A 23,344-nucleotide genomic window follows, 5' to 3' on the forward strand; every position below is an offset into this window, starting at 1 on the left:
CTTGTTGGTTATCTCTTTTAAATATAGCAGTGTGTACATTCAGTCCCAAACTCCCAGTCTGTCTCTCCCCACTCCCTTCCCCTCTGGTAATCATAAGTTCATTCTCTAAGTCTATATGTCTCTGTTTTGTAAATAAGTTCAATTATATCATTTTTTTAGATTCTGCATATAAGTGATACATGTCTTTCTCTGTCTGGCTTGCTTCACTTAGCATAATAATCTCCAGGTCTACGCATGTTGCTGCGAATGGCATCATTTCATTCCTTTTTATGGATGAGTAATATTTCATTGTATATATGCACCACAGTTTATCTAGTCATCTGTTGGGCGTTTAGGTTGTTCCCATGTCTTGGCTATTGTCAACAGCATTGCAACAAACATTGGAGTGCTTGTATCCATTTGAACCATGTTTTTCTCTGGATATATGCCCAGGAGTGGGATTGCTGGATAATGTGGTAGCTCTGTTTTTTAGTTTCTTAAGGAATCTCCACACTGTTCTCCATAGTGGCTGCACCGATTTACATTCCCACCAACAGTGTAGGAAGGCGCCCTTTTCTCCACACTCTCTCCAGCGTTTATTGTTTGTAGACTTTTTGGTGATGGCCATTCTGACTAGTGTGAGGTGATATCTCCTTGTAGTTTTGATTTGCATTTTCCCAATAATTAATGACATTGAGCATCTTTTCATGTGCCTGTTGGCCATCTGTATGTCTTCTTTGGAGAAATATCTACTTAGGTCTTCTGCCCGTTTTTTGATTGGGTTGGTTGTTTTTCTGATACTGAACTGTATGAGCTGTTTGTAAATTTTGGAAATTAATCCCTTGTTGGTAGTCCTTCACAGATATTTTCTCTTGTGGGTTATCTTTTCATTTTGTTTATGGTTTCCTTTGCTATGCAAAAGCTTTTAATTAGGTCCCATTTGTTTATTTTTGTTTTTATTTCCATTACTCTAGGAGAGGATTCAAAAGAGATATTGCTGTAATTTATGTCAGTGTTCTGCCTATGTCTTCTCCTAAGAGTTTTATAGTGTCTGGTCTTACACTTAGGTCTTTGATCCATTTTGAGTTTATTTTTGTGTATAGTGTTAAAGAATGTTCTAATTCCATTAAAACTCATGGTTACTGGGCCCAGGTCCCAACATGACAACAGCTAGTTGAGGAGTGGCCGCCCCTGTTAGGACACATGAACACGGTTCGCCTCTGTCTGTACCTGTGCCAGCTGCCTGGGTCCGGTGGACATCTTGGCTGTGACTGTGCTGTGGGCTCCAACAGAGGAAGATGGAAGGACTGGAATCCACTTTCCACTCATTGCAACAGGTGGAAGCTGCTTAGATGCTGGGTCTAGATCTGAGGAGCCAAGACTGTGCCCTGCCCCAGTTGGAGGCCACAGGCCATGGCCCTGAGACCAGTCAGTATATCAGCTGTGCCCACCTCAGTGGGGTGTGTGAGTGGCAGGTGCCTCCGGCTTCCTGATGAAAAAATGCTATGAAGGGCTCCCTGGTCACCAGCACAGCAGTGCCTGAGTCCTAGCTGTATAACTAGGGCCTCAGTCTCCTCATCTGTAAAATGGGGGTATCACAGCAGCCAACTCAAAAGGTCATTATCAGAAATAACGATGCGTGTAAAGCACATAAGACAGTGTGTGGCATGTCAGAGCTCAGTACTGCTTACTGTTTTCATGAGCAGGGGCTGGGTTCCTTTATCCCGTGATGGTGAGTCTCTATGCGTCACGCTGCAGGAGGTTTGTTTTTTCCTCAACCAGTAATGTCAGGCGAGTTTCCGAAGTAGCACTGAATATTACTCACCCGGGAGGCAAGGGCATGTGGCATCCCAAGACAGACCTTTCCTCTTTGTCTGGAAACCTTCTGATCACCCCAGTTTTTCCACACATCCTTGCAGGGAGAATTAAATGATTAGTGACCTCCCCCTTGGTTAGGATAATTAATTGCTCCAAAGTAAAGTGAAGGACAGGCCCTGTGGACACTCGTTTGCAGCTCTGGGGGTCAGAAGTCAGAAATCCCCACAGTGTGGCAGCAGGGGTGGAGGAGGGGCAGGCTGGAGGAGGAAGCCTCATCTGATGGCACACACACACGTGACCTGAGAGCCTGTGGGAGTAGATGCCCTTGGGGTCTGGGAACCAGAGCTCCCTCCAGACAATCAGCTTTGGTGTGGACACTGTGTCTGCAGTTGCTACCCATCTGGAGTGGAAAATTCAGCAAAAACACAGAAATGTGGAATTCTGAACTAAGGACCATGGGAAAGCAGGAGTGGAGAGACCAGGGAGAAATGAGAGGGCAGGGAAGGCCTTGCAGGCAGAGGCAGGTTTAGATCAGGGGACAGAGGAGAGGAGAGAGCGGAGCTGGGGGGCGGTTTGGTGACAGTTCATTCAGGTAATAAGTTTGGATTGAGTACCTGCTGTGTGCTTAGTGCTTAAACGGTGGAAACCCCATGAGAGCATGAGTAGTGGGGTCCAGGAAGGCTCCCTGGAGGAGGAGGCATTTCAGCTGACCCCTGAAAGACAATTAGAGTTGGAAGAGAAGCATAAGAGGCGGGCAGAAGGAATAGCTGGCAAGACATGGGACAGGGACATAGGGAAACAAAAGCAAAGGAAGCTGGAATTTGAGGTGAGGATGGAGAGAGGAAGAGGGACAAGGTAAGATCTTGAAGCCCCCCGCGGCATGCTGGGAAATAGGCCTTTCTCCTGAGGGCACTGAGGAGCCATGGGCAGTATGAGGCAGGGGGATGTTATGGTCAGACTTGCACTTCCAGGTTAGGAGGTTCCATCTGCCAGAGGAGATGGCAGGGCCCACTCCTAGTGCTGGCCTGACCTCAGGTTTCTGCAGCCCTTGCTTCCCACTTCTTCCTCTTCCCACCTTCTCTTCCTCCTAGTTGAGCTGCTGTGTTGGGCCAGCAGCCCCACTTCCCATCATCTCCTGGTGAGTGAGAAAGCCAGACTGTACCTGGTTGTTTGGCCCATGACAGTTGGCATGACCTTTCTAGAAATCACTCTCAAGGCCAAGAGCTCCACAGCTCAGGTATTGAGTGTGTGCCTCTTCACAGGTACCCAGAGGGTAGAGCCACCCCTCTAAACCCTAGAACTGTAGGGATCACCCTTGGCCAACAGTGGGAGGGGTAAAACAGTTAATTTCTTTAATGGTCTGTGACATTCTCCAGCCCCCTAGGGTATAGTTATTGATAAAAAAGCAATGGCTTTGAAATCATCCTCGCCTGGATTAAACTCTATTATTAGGTGACCTGAGGACCCTTTAATGACTCAGTTTCCTTATCTGCAAAATGGACAGGATCATAATAGTATCTACCTGTATTTGTTGTCTCTTACTAACAACCAAAACTTAGTGGCTTAAAATAATAAACATTTATCTCACAGTCTCTGTGGGTCAGGAATGTGGGAGTGGCTTCACTGGGTGGTTGTGGCTCCTTGGTCTCTTCTGAGGTTGCAGTTAAAGCTGTTGGCCATGGCTGCAGTCATCCGAAGGCTGTTCTGGGGCTAGAGAATCCACTGGCAAGAAGGTGGGCTCAGACGGTGAGTGAACAGGTGCTAGCCCTTGCTTGGGCATTGCAGTTCCTCTGCAAGTGGCCCTCTCCAGGGGCTGCTTGAGTGCTCTCATGACATGCCAGCTGAGAGTGAGCCAGGCAGAAGTTGGAGTGTCTCCTATTACAACCTAGACTTGGAAACCCCGCTGTCGCTTCCATAGTATCCTCTCAGCTACACAGCTTTGCCATTATTCGTTGTGGAAAGGGACTTCACAAGGGTGTGGACCCCAGGAGGCAAGGATCAGCAGGGGCCATCAGAGAGGCTGCCTACCATCCTGCCTTATAAGTTTCTTTGAAGATCAAATGAACATTTCTTAAGCTGTGGTTCTAAAATCCCTTGTTTCCTACTCAAAGTGCAGATTCCTAGGTCCTGCTGCAACCTCCTGACCCCAAATTCCAGGGCCCAGGAATCTGCATTTTAAGGAACCACACCCACATCCTCCCCTCCCCCCCCCCAGTTGACTTAGACATCATAGATCTTCCCCCCCCCCACACACACACATCATAGATCTTAGTAAATGGGAGGCAGTTCTAATTCATTTTGCTTTGTTTGTGTGTCAGATCTGGGTGTCTGGGCGTAGTCAGTTAACTGTTGAGTTGAAAGAAATCATGATCCACTTAAAGGTGTGCAGTTTATTGGGAAGATCCAGAGTAAACCTTGGGAAACCCAGAGGCAAGAAATTCAGCCAGGTTTCAGGACACTAGAAGGAAATGGCACTCCACTCCAACACTCTTGCCTAGAAAATTCCATGGATGGAGGAGTCTGGTAGGCTACAGTCCATGGGGTTGCAAAGAGTCGGACATGACTGAGCAACTTCACTTTCACTTTCTTTCACTTTATCTTGAGCCATTCTGTTCTCTGCCTAAGGCCACCTCATATCCAATTTGGTCTGTCATACCCACCTATTCAAAATTCCTAGGACCCTGATTGGTTCAGCTGGTATCTCAGGACCAACTCCTGCCCAAGCAGCTGTAGTCAGGATCACATGAGCTGAATGGGCACGGGAGGCAATTTTTTTAACTGTGCTGGGTCTTCGTTGCCACACGCGTGCTTTCTCTAGTTGCGGCGCCCGGACTTGATTGCAGTTGCCCTGAAGCATGTGGGATCTGAGTTCCCTGACCCGGGATCGAACCTGCATCCTCTGCATTGCAGGACTGATCCTTAACCACTGGACCACCAGCGAAGTCCCGGGAGGCAATTCTGGACGTATCTGTGCCGGGCACTGTGCCAGGCCTCAGGGGTACATGGGAGGCAGACCTGTCCCTGCTCTATAAGGACCTGCAGTTTTGGGGGGTCTGAGTGCCCCGCTATTCCTTGGCCCCATAACTAGAGAAACAATGACAACAGAGCCCCTGGACAATGAGTGGCAGCAGCCCAGGTGCTCTCAGAGCTGCACCTGGCAAGAACAGATGCAGCCGTGGCCCCAAGCACAGGTAGACCAAGCCAAGCCAAGGCAGCTCTGAGCCCTCTGTCAGGAGTGGGCATCCATTTTGAAACCCTAAGTAAAAAATAGTTCGTGGGCTCCCCTTTAAAGTCTTGATCAGAAAATGCAAAACCTGCAGCTGGACTTCAGCAGTCTCTCGTTGTACCGCCGTGGAAGAGTTATTTTGGATGCTGCAATCTTAGAAATTGGGATGAGTAGCAGGGCCTTTTCTTTAACAAACTTTGCGTAAGGTGATCTAGGGAGGGGTGTTGGTGAAGGGGGGTGGCGCTGGACAGTTGGCTCCAGATCTAGCCAGAGTAGAGACAAAACAGCCCTGTTAAGGAAGATAAAAGATACTGGGCCAGAAGTGGGGGGAGGGAAGGGCTATTCACTCCATATTTGTTCACTTGGAAGAGGAGAGATAAAAGGCATCCAGGGAAAGGATGAGGGGGAAAAGTGGCCCTTTTCCTCTCCCAGAGAATCCCACTCGAGCCCTAACCTTCACCCCAGTAAGCTGACAACATCCTTTCTGGGGCTGGCTACCCAGAGCCATGCACCTTAAAAGGAGAAGCTGCTATCACTCAAGCTGTCCATTAGGAAGCCTCTGACTACAAATAATGAAAAAGCCTCTCTCCCAAAGTTTTAAACATTTATTACCTCAAACAACAAGACTTCTAGAAAAAGGGCAGGTTCTTGGGTCCATGATTCAGTGCTTCAGGGATATTTTCAATGTGCGCTAAACTCAGCAGGGCATCTTTTCCTTGACCTCCTTCATGATCACAAGATGGCTGCCACAGCTCCAGGCTTCAGACATAGCTTACTCCCAGAGCTCTTTGTGTCTTTTTAGAAGCAAGAACACCCTTCCACTCACATCTCATTGGCCAAAATGGAGTCACACAGCCATTCTTTAACATCTATACACATGAAAAGGGATCACCACCCCAAATCTTGTCATCCAGCACCATACATTTGGCCCTATTCACTCATTTCACCTACCACCCCAACACACAGCCATTCTTTAGCAGGTCAAGTTTAGCCAGTGCCTGCAAATGAAATGGGAGTAGCACAACTGAATTTGACTAATCATTTGGGGTGGATGGATGTTGGGCAGGGAGCCATAACTTCTGACCTGATTGCTCTCCTTAAGGTTCCCATCCCTGCCCCCAGGCGGCTTCTCAGAATATTCCTTTTGAACACATAGAATATCCCCCAAAGACTGTTGCAGTGAAGACAGCTTCCTTGACTTTGCCATGGTCCTGGGATGTTGTGGTCTTCTTAGGCACGTGCCCTGTACACCTCCCCTGAGTCAAAAGGAAACACGGTTAGCAGGTGGACACTGAGTGACGTGTCACCCCTTCCACTTTCATTGGCTTCATGGAAATGTTCCTAAGAAGCCTGCAGGTGAGGGCTTCCCTCCCTGGGACCCTCTCTCTTGGAGCCGCCTCTCCTGCTGTTTCCTCCATTCTGTGCCCCAGGCCCTGCAGTGGCTGTGGTCACAAATGCCACAGGCAGCATCCCGACTCAGCCCCCATCTGTCAGCTGTGGTACCAGGAAGGAATTACTCAGCATATCCTGGATGCTCACGAGAAGCATGATTCCCTGACCTTAGTATTTTTCTTGTTCTTTGAACTTGCTCTGCAGACTGAGAACTGCAGGTTACTCATCCTAAGCCACATTTTCCTGGATGCACGTGATTTTTCCAGACTGTCAAGAGGCATGTGACCCAGCTCTGAATCCACGTTAAAAGGACCTAAGGGCTAGTCTATCATGCTGGATGACCTTGGGCCAGCCCCTTCCAGTCTGTGAATCCCCCATCAGCCCAGCAACCATACAGATAACAGATACAGAAACACAGCATAAACAGGGCCGCCATCTGCCCTTTGTTCACAGCAGACATCACTAGTCAGTCACAGGCTATTTCCCTCTGAATTAGTGCTCATGCCAGAATCCTCCTCCCTCTGGGCCCTGATCAGTGAGGAGAGACAGGGGTGGCTCTCCCCTTTGGGGTCCCTCCCAGGTGTCAGGCCTTCAGCCCACAGTTGACCTTCTTTCTAAACCTCACCTTCCTCCCTGCCTTCTTCTGCCTTCCCCTCTGAAAAGGAACTTGGGGACTCCATTGCCTCATGTTCCTCTCAAAGACTCTTGTCTTCTTCCACAGGCTTCCGGAGGTTTACATCCCTTCTCTGATACTTTTGAGCTGTGTGAACCTGGCTGATTTCTTAACCTCTCTGAGCCAGTTTCCTCACCTGTAAAAGGGGGCCAGTATCTGCCATAAGATGTGGTTAGAATGTTCCTGACAGAGCATCAGCCAGGGAGCACTCAGCACACACTCGTCACTTCTCTTTAGGGCTTGCTCCTGGCTCTGCCAGGCCAGTCAATCCAGGGTTTAGATGGGGCAAAAAAAAAAAGAAAATGATATCACCAGCCATTACTTGATAAACTTTTTATTTATTTCATTTTAGCCTCTATTTCCCTCTCCCAGGATGCTTGATATCTCTCCCCTGCCCAACTCTGGAGGTAGCCTGACCCTGTGTTGGGCTTTGGCGGGGAGAGGGGAGACTGTACCTTTAGAGCTTGTAAACCTACACCAGGACTGGGGCCAACGCCTCACCACACCAGCTGGGTCTGGCCAGGACATGGGCACCTAACAGTTCCTAACACACCCTGAGACCCCAGAGCCTATAGACTAGAGCTGCCAACCCTGCCCACCACTCAAGACTTGGGGAAGGGGGGATGGGAAGCATACCAAGACCCCCAGAGGCACCTGCAGGTGAGCAGGGCTCACTAGGGAGAAGGCAGAGAGCCAGGTGAGATTCTTGAGGTTCCTCTGTCCTCAGCCAAGGCTCCTTGCCCACCCCCCACCCCCCACCCTGGGGCAGTGCCAACTGCCCCCCACCGCCACTGGCCAAGCCCAGAACCAGGGCACCCTATCCCTTCACCAGCCAACAAGAAACAAAAACAGTGAAAATACCAAACTTTGTTGCTAGGAGAAAAAAAGACACCCTGAAGTATTAAAAAGTAAATTAAAACTGAAACTCCAGTCAACTGAGCCAGCAGTGAGCTGGTGATTGCAGACACACATACAGCACCCATTCTTTCCCAACCCCAAGGTCTCCAAAGGCAGCAGAAAGGGGCAAAGGGCCGAGTCAATGTCACCAAGAGGGAGCCTCTGGGGAAATAAAGATTAGGGGAGAGGTGTCCGGGGGGGGGGGTCCCGATTTTGAGGCACTGAGGACTGTAAATATGACCCAGCTTGAGGGCCAGGGGTGTCCCAGCCCCTGGAGATTCTCCCTGGATGAAGAATGGCCACTGTGGTGAGTGAATAACAGTAAAACCAGAAGTTGGGCGTGGGGCAAAGCAAGACCTGGTCTCCCTCAGAATGCTGCTGGGCGAGAGTGGGGCTGAGTTGGTGAGCACGGAGACAGGCTGTGATGGTGAGAGAGGGTTCTGGAAGCCAGACATGGTTTGGCAGCTGCGGCTTTGCCCCTATCAGATTGGCATCTGGACCCTTTCTGGGCTGTGAGTCAGCTCATGGCCCCTCCTCGCCAGAGGCACCTGCTGGGAAGTCAGCTGAGGCCACGGCTGCCTGGTCCAGGACTGGACAAGGTCAGGCGGGCTCCTGCGAGGCACCGCCCCAGGCCAGGGGTGGGAGAGCTGGCTCTGGGAGAAGACAGAGGATGTGGTTAAGGAGTGTTGGGAGAGGGTGAGAGCTGCCACAGGCACACAGACATGGCCCAAGGCCAGAGGGTCTACTGCCCCGGGGCATCACCCCAAGGCCTGGCTGAGGCCCCAGGAATAGTCCTGCCTGGGCCTCACTCCAGGCCAGAAGCCCGGTGCGGGTCATACATGAAAACCCACACTGGTGCTGCCTTTCTGCACCTGCTGCTTATGGAGGCAGGAAGGTGGCTGGCAGCCAGGCAGCTCCTCCAGCGGGCCTTGGAGGAAAAGGAGGTCAGGCCCAGGTGTGGTGTAGCACAGCCTGGCCTCCTGACCACGTGGGGCCCAGTCTGGACCAGCGCTGACTGCTCATGTGCCTTCCAGCCCATAGAGCCTCACAGGTCCCAGTCGCCCCTGTCAAGGCCTGTTGCCAGCAACAAACCTCTGCTCGGTGATTCAGGACAGGCCACCAAGGCACCTGCTGGGCTGGGTTTGGGGCTACAGCTCCCACAAAACCAGCTCTCTGGCTGCTTGAGGATCATCTAGGGCCTGGATCCTCCTGAGAATCGGGCACGGTGGCCTCCTCAAGGCTAGGCTCTCTCTGAATTACAGAGGTCCCAAAACATCCCTCAGAACCCAGCATCTTCTTAGCGCCTTGAGTTTCCGAACGCAGACCCGGCAGGGACCTCAGGGCTGGCACTGATGGCGATTTCCCTCACGACCCGGTCCCCCAGCTTCTGAGGGCTGGGCCTGGCTGCTGAGCCACTGGCTCCTCAGCGCCCTGACCTCCTGGCCGTACCACTCGTGCAGCTGGGCGAAGGAGGCGGAATCTAGAGGCCCGTTGGGCGCCGAGGCCCGCCGGCGGGGCGGCAGCGGCGGGGGCTCGGGGCCGGGCCGGGAGCCAGGGTTGGCCCTGACAGAGGCGGAGGTGGCGGGGGTCTCGGCGTTCCAGACGGCACAGCCATTCTCCTTGGACGGGAGCGATGGGAGCGCGCGGGGCGGGTGGGCCGGGGGTGGGCCGCCGCTCGCGCGCACGGCCGCCAGCTGCTGCTCCAGCTCACGCACCACCACCCGCAGGTAGTCGAAGCTGGCCCGCGACAGTGCCTTCACCCAGCCCTCCATGTCGGCCTGGCTCTCGGCCACCAGCACGTAGGTGCGGGCCCGCGACCCGGCGAAGCGCACGGCGAAGGCGAACTCCTCGGCGGCCTCCACCAGCTCCACGGCGCAGCCCTCCAGGATGATGACGCCCACGGGCTCGCGGCTGGCCGCGTCCTCGAAGTAGAAGAGCATGTTGCCGCGCAGCACGAACCAGCGGCGGTGGTAGGCCGCGTGCCGGCCGCCCTTCTTGTACAGGAAGCCCGCGTTGTCGGCCGGGGTGTTGCAGGTGGCGTAGAAGGCCAGGCTGCGCTCGTTCAGCTTCATGGCGCGCGCACGGGACCTGTTGTCCCCCAACCAGGGCAGCGGTTATTCATGCGGCCGCCGCCTCGGATGACCTCACACAACGCTGGCTGCCACAGCACTCATCACCACCCCCAACCCCCGCCACCCCCATTTCACAGATGAGGAAACTGAGGCTCAAAGAGCAGACGCAGCCTGCCCGGGCTCACACAGCTCTTCAGGAGCAGAAAGTGGACTCGAACCCGGGTCTGGCTGGCCCCAGAAGTCAGGCTGGTTAACTCTCCCTCCATCCTACCTCCCCCAAATGATGGTGAGGATTCTTAGGACATTGCCAAGCATTTTATATATATGAACTCATTTAATCTCGAAACAAACTTTAAGTGGCCGGACTAGCCTTACCCGTTTGCCAGGTGGGGAAACAAAGTACAGAGAGGTTAGTCCACTGGTCCAAGGCCACAAAGCAAGTTGGGCTGAGAGCTGAAATCCACACCCAGGCCTCAGTTTCAGGCACTGCTAATTCTATCACCCTTGGGTACCAGGCCAGCTGACCTTTTGTGGTCAGATTCCATCTCTGCTGATGTCAGCTTTGATTTGCTCTTCCATGAAATAGGGATGTGAACAGAATCTATTTCAGAGGACAGTAGGGACTTCATTCATCAAACATTTATTAAGCACCTAGTGTGTGCCAGGCACTGTTCTAGGCATTAGGTATAGAGCAGTAAACAAGACAGAGAGGGTCGCTGCCCTCCTGGTGCTGATATGCTGGTGCCATGTGAAGGGAGTAGACAATTAACAAACAGGTAAGGTACGTCTGTCAGATAGGCTTAAGTGGTGTGGAAAATATAAGACAGGGAGGGGAGATCAGAAGTACTAAGGACAAGAGGAGTGTTTGATTTTAAAAGAAAAGCTGTACTGAGAAGGTGACATTTGAGCAGAGACCTGAAGGAGGTGAGGGACTGAGCCCCTGGGACATGCCAGGCAGAAAGAATAGCAAGTGCAAAGGCCCTGAGGTAGGAAGCTGCTAGTGCACTTGAGGTTGTTGGTGAGGCTGGAGCAGAGTGAGGAAGGGGAGAGGCAGGGGATGCAGTCAGAGTGGCATAAAAGATTGTTACAAAATCCAGACAAAGGGCCCAGGACTTGGTTCACTCTTGTAAGTGAGAGAGGCTGGAGGGAGAGCACTGTGCACCCATGTGCAGCAGAGGAATCTAACTCTCTGCACTTGGCCACAGTGATTTTACTACTCCCCCCCAAGGAGTATATGATGGCCAGGTAGGACTTAGGTGGCATATGAGTCTCCAGTGTGGCTACACCCTCCCTTGGGGTTTTCCATGGCCACGCTACAAATGCATCTTGAGCTCCTGCTTTAAAACCTCACTCTACGTAGGACAGTGGCCACATTGTTCAAGAAGCAAAGTATATAAAGTCGCTGGAGTGCAGTAGGTGCTCAGTTAATGTTCGTTCCCCAGTGGGCAGTGCCTTACTCAGGACCTGGAGGAATGACGCTTTCCCGGAAAGGAGGCTCTCTCTCCTCCGGTTCAGCCAGAGCAGCCCGTTACAGTGGGGCCCCGACAGGCGACCTGACCCAGGGCAGAAGAGGCAGTTGCTCCATCCCCAATCCACCTCATCTCACCAGCCTACACAGTCAAGAAGGGCTTCCTGGAAGAGGCAACATGAGCCATGATCTCGTGCTGATTATCAGCCTGTCCTGACCTAGTAAGTTGATCTGACCAAGGCCACAGCCCCTGAATACTCAAGGTATTTAATCTCTGCTCTGCCTCCCTGAGCTATGTGACTTCAGACTTAGGCCTCCCCTCTCTTGAGCTTCAGTTTCTTTCTCTGCAAAGTGGGAGGGATTCCTACCAACTCCGCAGCAAGGCCCATGTGGACCCCAGCCCCATTTCACACAGGAACCACCCATCGTACTCACCCCATTTCCCTCCTACCTCTCAGGCCACAGCTCACTTCCCTGCTCTCTGCCCAGTTCTGGTTTTGACTTGCTCTTCTTTGGGTTCAAATGTCAGCTCTGGAGTGTCCGAGCTATGTGACCCTGGGCAAGCTTTAAGCCTCTCTGGGCCTCTGTTTCTGCATCTGTAAAATGGAATAATAGCACCTAAGTCAGGGTTGTTGAGACGATGACATAATGACTATGTAGAAGTGCTGAGCACAGTGCCAGGCACAGTCCGTGCTAAGCTCTGGTAGCTGATGATGTTCTTCTCAGCCTCCCCAAATGCTCCCCTCGGGGCTGTCTTGGTGAAAGACTATTGGATTCCCCCCACCTCCACATCTGGTCACTCTCATCAGGTCACCTTGATCCCCCCTCCAACCTCTTCCAAATCAGGGGCCTAATATCTGCTCACTGCCATCTCCCTTTCTAGCTCCCCCGCACCCCCACCATCGTGGCTTGCCTGGACAGCTACAGTAGCCTCTTCACTGGTCTCCCTGCCTCCACCAATGCCTGTTCCTTATTGGTGTTCTTTAGGGTAAGATCTGGAGAAGGCAATGGCACCCCATTCCAGTACTCTTGCCTGGAAAATCCCATGGACGGAGGAGCCTGGTGGGCTGCAGTCCATGGGGTCACGAAGAGTCAGACACGACTGAGCGACTTCACTTTCACTTTTCACTTTCCTGCATTGGAGAAGGAAATGGCAACCCACTCCAGTGTTCTTGCCTGGAGAATCCCAGGGACGGAGGAGCCTGTGGGCTGCCGTCTATGGGGTCGCACAGAGTCGGACACGACTGAAGTGACTTAGCAGTAGCAGCAGCAGGGTAAGATCTTAACTTCTTCCTAGGCCCCGCCCCTGGCCCTATGGAGGGATCCTATAAACTAAGCCCAATCACGCCCCTTCCCTACTCTAAACCCACCCATGGCTCCCTGTCTCATAAAATCCATTCTTCTCCAGGTCTTCCAGGTTCCCTTTCCCTCTCTCTTTCCCCCTCGCTCCAGCCACCTTGGCCTCCTTGCTGTTCCACAAACACACCAGGCATATTCCCATCTCACGGCTTTTGCCCTGGCTGTTCCCTCTACCTGGAACGCCTTTCCCTTATCTTCAGATGGCCAAGTTTCAGCTAGATCATCACCTCCTCAAGGAGGAGAAGGTATCTGTACACAAGAGAACCACCAGCCCCCTCCCCACATCACTCTCCCACACCCCAGCCTGAAATTACCTGGGTCATTTTTGCCTGCTCGAGGAGGGCAAAGATTCTTTGTTGGAATTCCAGTGCCTGGCATGTAGCGGGTGCTCAAAGACCTATAGAATGAGTCAAGCGATTATCTACTTAAACCTCTCAACGGTCCCAGGAGGAGTCTTTTCCTCATCCCACATTCATAGATGTGGAAGCTGAGGCACAGAGAGCTTAAATAACTTGCCCAAAGGTACAATTCTGTGCCTAGAATGGCATGCTCTGGGCAGTCAGCCCAAGGAGGTAGAGTCTCACCACCCATTAAGGCCAAATGAAGAGCAGTTTCCCTCAAACTCAGCAGCTGCCCCCTTCCCCTCCAACCCTGAGCCCAAAGTCATCAGCCAACACAGGACCTCTCTCTGCCCATGGCCCTGCCTCCTCCAGCCTAGCCAGGAAGGAAGTGAAGGAAAACAGCAGGGGCACAGGCTCCAGCCTCTGGGAGGGCCTGGTCCCCAATTTATCTCCTCACACTCCAAGAAGTTCAGAGTCCGCTGCGGGCACTGCTGCTGATTCAACAGTCCCGGGCAATGCAAGAAGCTAGAGAGGACCATCCCAGACCCTCTCTGGTCCCCACGCCTCCTCCAGTCCAGGCTTCGTGGGCTTTGAGAACACAGCCTTGTGTATAAAATGAGTATATTAATAGCCATCCCTCTCAGAATTGAAAATATTAATTTTGAAGAGACAGCTTGCAAAATGCTGAGCAGGTAGTGAGCACACAGTCAGAAGCTATCCCAAGGGCAAATAATTAGCTCCTGGTCTCCAGGGACACAGATGGCCCAGAACCCAGGAGTCTGGGGAAACTGAGGCATGGCATTTTTATTTTTTATTTTTTGCCACTCATTTCAAGGAAAGAAGCCAGGTCCTGGGGTTGGATCCAACTGCCCCAAGTGTCACCTAGCAGTGGACATGCTGGAGAGGGTGTGGCAGGCACGGGCAGAAAAACATGTGTTGAACAACTGTCCAGCGCTGCCCTGGGCAGGGGCCTCAAGGATGCCAGGACCACCATCCCAGGCCATTGCTCCTACTTGCTCTCTCTCCTTTTATGTGTGGTGTGTTCCTTAAAAGACAGCCTGAGCCCTGGATGAGGTGGTCGGTGGCAGAATGTGGGAGCCAAGTGGAGCTCTCTAGTCCGCAGAGTTGCCTCAGCGGCGGAGATCTTTTATGGGGCTGGAGGGTCACCGGCCAAGTTCGCCCAAGCAGCTGGAGTCCCTGACGGGAAAATTACCGCTGGCTTGGAATCACAAAAGGACAGATCCCCAGCAGAGGTCTCTCCAAACTGCCTGGGGGACCCCGAGGCCCACGGCGGTCCGAGCCCTGTCCCGCGTTCCTTGCAGATCCGCCCCAAGTTTCCCCCCGCGCCAGGCCGGCCTTACCTCTCGGCACGGCCTAGGGCGATGGCAGCAGCGGCGGGACCGGAGGCGCGGAGCCAGGGGGTGGCCGGGCCATGGCCCGGGACCCGCTCGGTTGTGGCGGCGGCCGCGGCAGTGCTTTGTCCCCCGGGCTGCCGAGCCGGCGCAGCCGCGGGAGAGCGCGGACCCGACAGAAGGAGGCGAAGGCAACCGGACCGTCCGAGACCCAAAGACGCTCTTCTTAACCCTTCCCAACCTTCCCGTGCCGGACCCGCCCCAGCTTTCGTCCCTCGCTCCAGGATTGGACACCCCGGATCCGGCACACACCCCCGGATTCGCCACGCCCTGTGGGCCCGCCCCCGGAACCACTCTTAAAGGAACAGCAACTGGTTTAGGAATTCCCAGTGTCCTATTCGGGGTAGAAGGTTAGAACCCGGAGACTCAACGCGCTTCCAGGGCTTAGGTACAGGGGGCGGCGGATTGCTCTGGAAAAAGCCTCTGTTGGCTAAATAAAGCTCTAGGCTTGAGTGTTCAAACTCCTCCTTGGCTAGCAAATTTAACGCTCAGCTACATTTGGAAAATAACCCTGCAGAAAACGTGTGATTTAATTTATTGAAAAAAAAGTTGAATAGGACATTTCAGGCGTCAGGACAGTCAATATAGGACTATTCAGCAATACATGAACCGTGAACTTCCTGATGTTCAAGCTGGTTTTAGAAAAGGCAGAGGAACCAGAGATCAAATTGCCAACATCCACTGGATCATGGAAAAAGCAAGAGAGTTCCAGAAAAACATCTATTTCTGCTTTATTGACTACGCCAAAGCCTTTGACTGTGTGGATCACAATAAACTGTGGAAAATTCTGAAAGAGATGGGAATCCCAGACCACCTGACCTGCCTCTTGAGAAATCTGTATGCAGGTCAGGAAGCAACAGTTAGAACTGGACATGGAACAACAGAGTGGTTCCAAATAGGAAAAGGAGTACGTCAAGGCTGCATATTATCACCCTGCTTATTTAACTTCTATGCAGAGTACATCATGAGAAACGCTGGACTGGAAGAAACACAAGCTGGAATCAAGATTGCTGGGAGAAATATCAATAACCTCAGATATGCAGATGACACCACCCTTATGGCAGAAAGCAAAGAAGAACTAAAGAGCCTCTTGATGAAAGTGAAAGAGGAGAGTGAAAAAGTTGGCTTAAAGCTCAACATTCAGAAAACGAAGATCATGGCATCCAGTCCCATCACTTTATGGGAAATAGATGGGGAAACCGTGGAAACAGTGTCAGACTTTATTTTTGGGGGCTCCAAAATCACTGCAGATGGTGACTGCAGCCATGAAATTAAAAGACGCTTACTCCTTGGAAGGAAAGTTATGACCAACCTAGATACCATATTGAAAAGCAGAGAAAAAAAGAAAAAAGAAAAGCAGAGACATTACTTTGCCAACAAAGGTCTGTCTAGTCAAGGCTATGGTTTTTCCTGTGGTCATGTATGGATGTGAAAGTTGGACTGTGAAGAAGGCTGAGCACAGAAGAATTGATGCTTTTGAACTGTGGTGTTGGAGAAGACTCTTGAGAGTCCCTTGGACTGCAAGGAGATCCAACCAGTCCATTCTGAAGGAGATCAGCCCTGGGATTTCTTTGGAGGGAATGATGCTGAAGCTGAAACTCCAGTACTTTGGCCACCTCATGTGAAGAGTTGACTCATTGGAAAAGACTCTGATGCTGGGAGAGGTTGGGGGCAGGAGGAGAAGGGGATGACAGAGGATGAGATGGCTGGATGGCATCACTGACTCAATGGACGTGAGTCTGAGTGAACTCTGGGAGTTGGTGATGGACAGGGAGGCCTGGCATGCTGCGATTCAGGGGGTCACAAAGAGTTGGACACGACTGAGCGACTGAACTGAACTATATAGACAGGATGAGTGACACCCCTACCCCTGGCCCCAGGTGAAGAAGAAAAGTTTTGGAGTTAGGCAGCCTTGGGTTCAAGTCCTCATAAGTCATGTTTAATCACTGTGAGGCCTTAGAGAAATCCATACATTTCTCTAGCCTTCTGCTTCCTCATCCGTCCAGTGAAGACAGTCATAGTATATAAAGTGCATAGCACAGAGCAGATGCTCTCAACGAATAGGAATTGCTGTTCTTTTTGTTCCATCCAAAGTAACACAATTCCACTTCCCTAGAGCTCTCTGTACTTCCTGCCCTTGCTACCTCCTCCCCACTATATGGGCTTCAATCACTGTCCAGTCCTAGCCTGAGAGCGGAAGAGAAACAGGATAGACCAGGATGAGCTATTCACTCTGCAACCTCTCACTAAGCACCTGTGTGTGCCCAGGCACTGTGCCAGGTGCTGTTCCAAGTCAATCAACAAACAAGATCTAGAAGTAATTCTCTCTAGGAAGACTATAAGCCATGGCAGTGGTCTGGAAAGACTGTGAGTGCAACTTAAACAAGGTTGTCAGGGAAAGCTTCTCTGAAGGTGTCCCAGGCAGAGGGAAGAGCAGGTGCAAAGGCCCTGGAGGTAGGACCATCTGAGAATATTTGTAGAACATCACTCCCGCTCTCACTTCCTTCAGGTCTCTTTGGATCATGAAAATGATTTTGCTTTTACTCTAAGAGGAATGGAGGAGAGCCATGGGAGGGTTTTGAGCAGAGGAAGGACATGATCTCTCTCTTAGGTTCAACGCAATTCCTAGCAGCTTTGGGGAGAATGGGTTTCCCAGGTGGTGCAGTGGTAAAGAATCCACCTGCCTATGCAGGAGACTCAAGAGACATGGGTTCGATTCCTGGGTCGGGAAGATCCCCTGGAGTAGGAAATGGCAACCCACCCCAGTGTTCTTGCCTGGGAAATCCCATGGACAGAGGAACCCAGTGGGCTACAGTCCATGGGGTTGCAAAGAGTTGGACATGACTGAGCATGCATGCACACATCATGGGGAGAATGAACGGTTGGGAGCAAGGATAGAGGCCAGCTGACGAGGCAGGAGACTGTTGCAGCAGGCCAGGTGAGTGATGATAGTAGCGAAGAGTAGAGAAGGGGCAGTGGAGGTGGAGATAAGTGGCTGAATTCTAGAGCCTGCCTAATAGTGAAGCCACGGCAGAGAAAAGTAGGGCCCGAGACCCACAGTACAAGGGAAAACAGATACATTTTGATGTCTGATATTATCTGAATCCCTGGATCCAGCTGTACCTGATGGTGCCATAATTTTTTAGTCAGGAAGGGCAAACTGGAATTTCCCCAAATCTGGATATTCACCAGATAAGGAAAATGTCAGGCACATGGGCATTTGGGCCTTAGTGTGGGGAAAATTTCCCAGAAGTCTGTGATTCTTGGCTCTCAGATCCCCTCATGCTGATGTCAAGGGTTGACATGGGAAAAAAGGCAGAAATCTGAGAGCAAAAGCCTGGCTTTTTTTTTTTTTAAGAATCTTTATCATTTTATTTTTTTAATTGAGGTGAAATTCTCATTTAAAAAATTAGGCACTTTAAAGTGAACATAATGTATAACATGGTGTATAACATGGTTGATGACACTGTATTATATGACTGAAATTTACTGAGTAGAATTTAAATGCTCTCACACACAGTACACATATACAAATATGGGAGGTGATGGACATGTTAGTTAATGAGATGGGAGGAATCCTTCCATGATGTCTATGTATTTTATATCATCACAATGTGTACTTTAATTATCTTACAATTTTATTTGCCAATTATACTTCAACAAAGCTGAAGATGAAAAAAAGATACAGCTCGCAAATTTAAAGTCACCAGGAAAAAAGTAAAGTGAACAATTCAGTGCCATTAGATATGTTCACAATTTTGTGCAACGACCACATGTGCCTAGTTCCAAAACACTTCTGTCCCTCCAGAGTACAACTCCACACCCGTTAGCAGTCACTGCCCGTTCCCTGCTGCTCCCAGCCCCTGGCGTCCACCAACCTACTTTCTGTCGTTATGGGTTTACCTGTTCTGGATATTTCATATAATTGGAGTCATACAGTGTGTGCCTTCTGTGCCTGGCTTCTTTCAGTTAGCATCATGTTTTCATCTTTTGCTCACTACGTTGCTGTGTTTATCAGTACTTCATTCCTTTAGGATTGAACAGTATTCCATCGTATGGATGTCCCACTTTTGGGTTTCCCTTTCATCCATAGCACACATTAGGTTGTCTTCACCTTTTGCTTACTATGAATAGGGACAGTGATTCAGAAGAACTGGAAAGGGGAATTTAAGGACCAGAACTGGGCTGTGGCTACCGTAACCAATCCTGGTGATTTTACCTGAAAACCACGTCTCAAGTCCATCACTTCTCCTTCTCGGCCACCACTTCCCCTTCCCAAGCCACTATCATCTCTCTCACCAGGATGTGGGCAGTGGCCCTGTCTCGGGTCTTCCGTCTGTCACTCCAACCTCCATGCCCCCTGAATCCATTTCACATTGAGGGATTGTAGTATTGAATAAAACTCAAGTCAAATCAAGTCGTGGCACTTCATTGCTCAGAGCCTTTCCATGGCTCCCCCCGGCCTCAGGAGGGAGTCCAGACTCCTGCCCGTGAATGACAAGGCCCTGGAGTCCTGGTCTCTACCTCCCCCTCCAGCCTTCTCATGCAGTTTCCTGTTCCCACTCCCTCAACATCTGTCATCTGCTTCCCCTGTTCCCAGAATGCATCTCGCTCTAGGCCTTTGCATGTGCTGGTCCCCTTCCAGGGCTAATGCTTCAATTCTTCACCCAGCCCTTGCCCCTTCCAGGAGAGCATATGACCACCCCAACACCACCCTGCTTAGTCCAATGCCTTTGCTTCCTCCAGTCACTCTTTCAACCAATATTTATTGAGCACTACTTTTTCTGAGGCATCAGGGATACAACCTAAAAAGACACAAGTACATGTTCATAGCAGCACTGTTCACAGTAGCCAAAAGTGGGAAACAACTCAAATGTCCACCAACAGATGAGTAAATAAATGAGACATGGTACACCCATACAATGGAATGTTACACAGCCATAAAAAAGGAATGGAGTACTGATGCATTTGCTTCAATGTGGACAAATCTTAAAAACATGATGCTGAGTGAATATACTGTGTGATTTCACTTGTATGAATTATCCAGAATAGATACGTCCATAAAAAAAGAATGCAGAGGGGTGGTTGCCAGGGGCTGGGGGCAGGGGAGAATGGGAATTGACTGCTTAGTGGGTGCAGAGTTTTATTGGGGGCCAATGAAAATGTCTTGGAGTCAGATCGAGATGATGGTTGCACAACAAGATGAATGTATGAAATGCCACTGAATTGTTCGCTTTAAAAGGGTTCATTTCATGTCATGTGAATTTCATCTCAATAAATTGTCTTTTGAAAATGCCAGACAAGGGCTCCTGCCCTCCGTTACCAGAGAGGGGAAGAGATAAAGCAACATTTGTATAGTACATTAGGTAAGGTTAGGACCCAAGGGGAAAATGAAGTGAGGGAAGAGCATATGAATTGTGAATGAGGATGGTGGAACTGCCATTTCAACCAGGCAGGGGAGACCTCCTGGAAAAGGTGTTTTGAGTAAAGACCTGAGGGAAGTAAGGGCACAAGCCATGCAGATATCCAGAGGGAACACCATTCCTGGCAGAGGGAACAGCAAATGCAAAGGCTCAGAAGCAAAACAAAAAACATATCAAGGAGGCCAGTACGGCTAGAGCAAAGAGAGAGCGAGAGGAGAAGTGAGACCAGGGAAGCCTGTGGGCTTTTCTCAGGAGGCTGAGGAAAGGAGGTGAGGTGCAAAAGCACAGGAGGTGGAAGAATAGAAGAACCGGGAGAGCCAACTGCAGGTAGGGCACCTGGGTTTGATGGCTCTGTGTAAACTGTAATCTCTTTTCCCACCCACCCCCCACATGAGAAGATTCTGTCTCAGAATGTTGTCTGCTTTGTTCACGGCTGCACCTCGACCTCCCGACACAGCGTTTGGCACAGAGAAGGTGCTGGGTGACTGGAACGTGGCTCAGCCTGAACCAGTCCTCCCAGGCAGGTGCCCATAGCACCCACCATCTTGCATCCATATCTGGTGTCCCAACCCTTTCCGCTGATCCCCCACTTCGCCACCCGTAGGGGAAGACAGTGGTCCAAGTTGGGGTCTGAGGCAGAGTTTCCTTCCACACTGACTGCCCCACCCCAGAAACGGGCAGGACCAGCCAGCCCCAAGAAGGAACTGAAATTGTTCTCCACCACAAACATGCCAGCCCAGGCCACATGCTGGGATGATCACAGGGGAGGGGGAATGATGGAAAGGGCTGTGATCCTCTGACTTCAGGAACCGCCCCATTCCTCTGTTGGGACAAAACCTGTGTCCTGCCAGCCCAGAGCCTGGGTCCTGAGTACCGTCCAGTTTTGCCAAAGGCATGGAAACCTGGGAGTTCTTTTTCTTTTTATTTTTTTTAACGTTTATATATTTATTTATCTGGCTGCCTCAGGTCTTAGTTGTCTCCTGTGGGCTCTTTCCTCGTGGCGCGAGGGGTCAGTAGGTGCGGTGCGCAGACTCAGTTGCTCCATGGCATGTGGGATCTTAGCTTTCCGATCAGGAATTGAACCTGTGTTCCCGGCATCGCAAGGTAGATCCTTAACTACTGGACCACCAGGGAAGTCCCGACCCAGGAGTTCTTGCCAGTTCATTCCCTGGAGTCAAAGGGAGGATTTGAGAGCCCTGCCTTAAAAGGTGGCATCGCCAACTCTTCTTCCCCTCTATCATTGATGGGGCCTCTCACACCCCCCCCTCCCCAAACAGATCCCCCAGTTCCTGAATGCTTTCTTCCAAGGAGCATTTTAAACCTTCTCTGAGTTTCCCCTGTTCCTTATTAATAACTAAGATGTATTGCATTCTGTAAAGAGCAATATTGCATAGGAACCTGGAATGTCAGGTCCATGAATCAAGGCAAATTGCTGCTACTGCTGCTGCTAAGTCGCTTCAGTCGTGTCCGACTCTGTGCGACCCCATAGACGGCAGCCCACCAGGCTCCCCGGTCCCTGGGATTCTCCAGGCAAGAACACTGGAGTGGGTTGCCATTTCCTTCTCCAATGCATCAAAGTGAAAAGTGAAAGTGAAGTCGCTCAGTCATATCCGAGGCAAATTGGAAGTGGTAAACAAGAGATGGCAAGAGTGAATGTCGACATTCTAGGAATCAGTGAACTAAAATGGACTGGAATGGGTGATTTAACTCAGATGACCATTATATCTACTACTGCGGGCAGGAATCCCTCAGAAGAAATGGAGTAGCCAAAATGGTCAACAAGAGTCCAAAATGCAGTACTTGGATGCAATCTCAAAAACGACAGAATGATCTCTGTTCATTTCCAAGGCAAACCATTCAATATCACAGTAATCCAAGTCTATGCCCCAACCAGTAACACTGAAGAAGCTGAAGTTGAACGGTTCTATGAAGACCTACAAGACCTTTTAGAACTAACACCCAAAAAAGATGTCCTTTTCATTATCGGGGACTGCAATGCAAAAGTAGGAAGTCAAGAAACACCTGGAGTAACAGGCAAATTTGGCCTTGGAATACGGAATGAAGCAGGGCAAAGACTAATAGAGTTTTGCCAAGAAAATGCACTGGTCATAGCAAACACCCTCTTCCAACAACACAAGAGAAGACTCTATACATGGACATCACCAGATGGTCAACGCCGAAATCAGACTGATTATATTCTTTGCAGCCAAAGATGGAGAAGCTCTATACAGTCAGCAAAAACAAGACCAGGAGCTGACTGTGGCTCACATCATGAACTCCTTATTGCCAAATTCAGACTTAAATTGAAGAAAGTAGGGAAAACCACTAGACCATTCAGGTATGACCTAAATCAAATCCCTTATGATTATACAGTGGAAGTGAGAAATAGATTTAAGGGCCTAGATCTGATAGATAGAGTGCCTGATGAACTATGGACTGAGGTTCGTGACATTGTACAGGAGACAGGGATCAAGACCATCGCCATGGAAAAGAAATGCAAAAAAGCAAAATGGCTGTCTGGGGAGGCCTTACAAATAGCTGTGAAAAGAAGAGAAGCAAAAAGCAAAGGAGAAAAGGAAAGATGTAAGCATCTGAATGCAGAGTTCCAAAGAATAGCAAGAAGAGATAAGAAAGTGTTCCTCAGCGATCATTGCAAAGAAATAAAGGAAAACAACAGAATGGGAAAGACTAGAGATCTCTTCAAGAAAATTAGATACACCAAGGGAACATTTCATGCAAAGACAGGCTTGATAAAGGACAGAAATGGTATGGACCTAACAGAAGCAGAAGATATCAAGAAGAGGTGGCAAGAATACACAGAAGAACTGTACAAAAAAGATCTTCACGACCCAGATAATCACGATGGTGTGATCACTGACCTAGAGCCAGACATCCTGGAATGTGAAATCAAGTGGGCCTTAGGATGCATCACTACGAACAAAGCTAGTGGAGGTGATGGAATTCCAGTTGAGCTATTCCAAATCCTGAAAGATGATGCTGTGAAAGTGCTGCACTCAATATGCCAGCAAATTTGGAAAACTCAGCAGTGGCCACAGGACTGGAAAAGGTCAGTTTTCATTCAGATCCCAAAGAAAGGCAATGCCAAAGAATGCTCAAACTACCGCACAATTGCACTCATCTCACACGCTAGTAAAGTAATGCTCAAAATTCTCCAAGCCCGGCTTCAGCAATATGTGAACCGTGAGCTTCCTGATGTTCAAGCTGGTTTTAGAAAAGGCAGAGGAACCAGAGATCAAATTGCCAACATCCGCTGGATCATGGAA

At 50.3% G+C, this 23,344-nt stretch overlaps 1 protein-coding gene across 3 annotated transcripts; it reads right to left on the reverse strand.

Moving 5' to 3' along the window:
• Positions 1 to 5,607: 5,607 nt before the first annotated feature.
• On the reverse strand, positions 5,608 to 14,846 carry PHETA1 (PH domain containing endocytic trafficking adaptor 1). 3 transcript variants are annotated; one of them, XR_008703473.1, is made up of 5 exons: positions 14,587 to 14,846; positions 13,199 to 13,281; positions 11,977 to 12,121; positions 7,225 to 7,340; positions 5,608 to 6,279 (listed from the first exon to the last, which is right to left on the reverse strand). XR_008703473.1 is itself a non-coding variant. In XM_055550305.1 (4 exons), the coding sequence occupies exon 4, from the start codon at positions 10,055 to 10,057 to the stop codon at positions 9,323 to 9,325; it is 735 nt and encodes a 244-aa protein (XP_055406280.1). In that variant the 5' UTR covers positions 10,058 to 10,073; positions 11,977 to 12,121; positions 13,199 to 13,281; positions 14,587 to 14,846; the 3' UTR covers positions 7,407 to 9,322. The 3 variants fall into 3 exon arrangements, 2 of the variants coding, with proteins under 2 accessions (XP_055406280.1, XP_055406281.1); XM_055550305.1 differs by lacking the exons at positions 5,608 to 6,279; positions 7,225 to 7,340 and adding an exon at positions 7,407 to 10,073; XM_055550306.1 differs by lacking the exons at positions 5,608 to 6,279; positions 7,225 to 7,340 and adding an exon at positions 7,407 to 10,073 and having other exon boundaries at positions 11,977 to 12,658.
• Positions 14,847 to 23,344: the final 8,498 nt, after the last annotated feature.

The sequence above is a fragment of the Bubalus kerabau genome, chromosome 16, assembly GCF_029407905.1.
Source record: "Bubalus kerabau isolate K-KA32 ecotype Philippines breed swamp buffalo chromosome 16, PCC_UOA_SB_1v2, whole genome shotgun sequence".
NCBI lineage: Eukaryota > Metazoa > Chordata > Mammalia > Artiodactyla > Bovidae > Bubalus > Bubalus kerabau.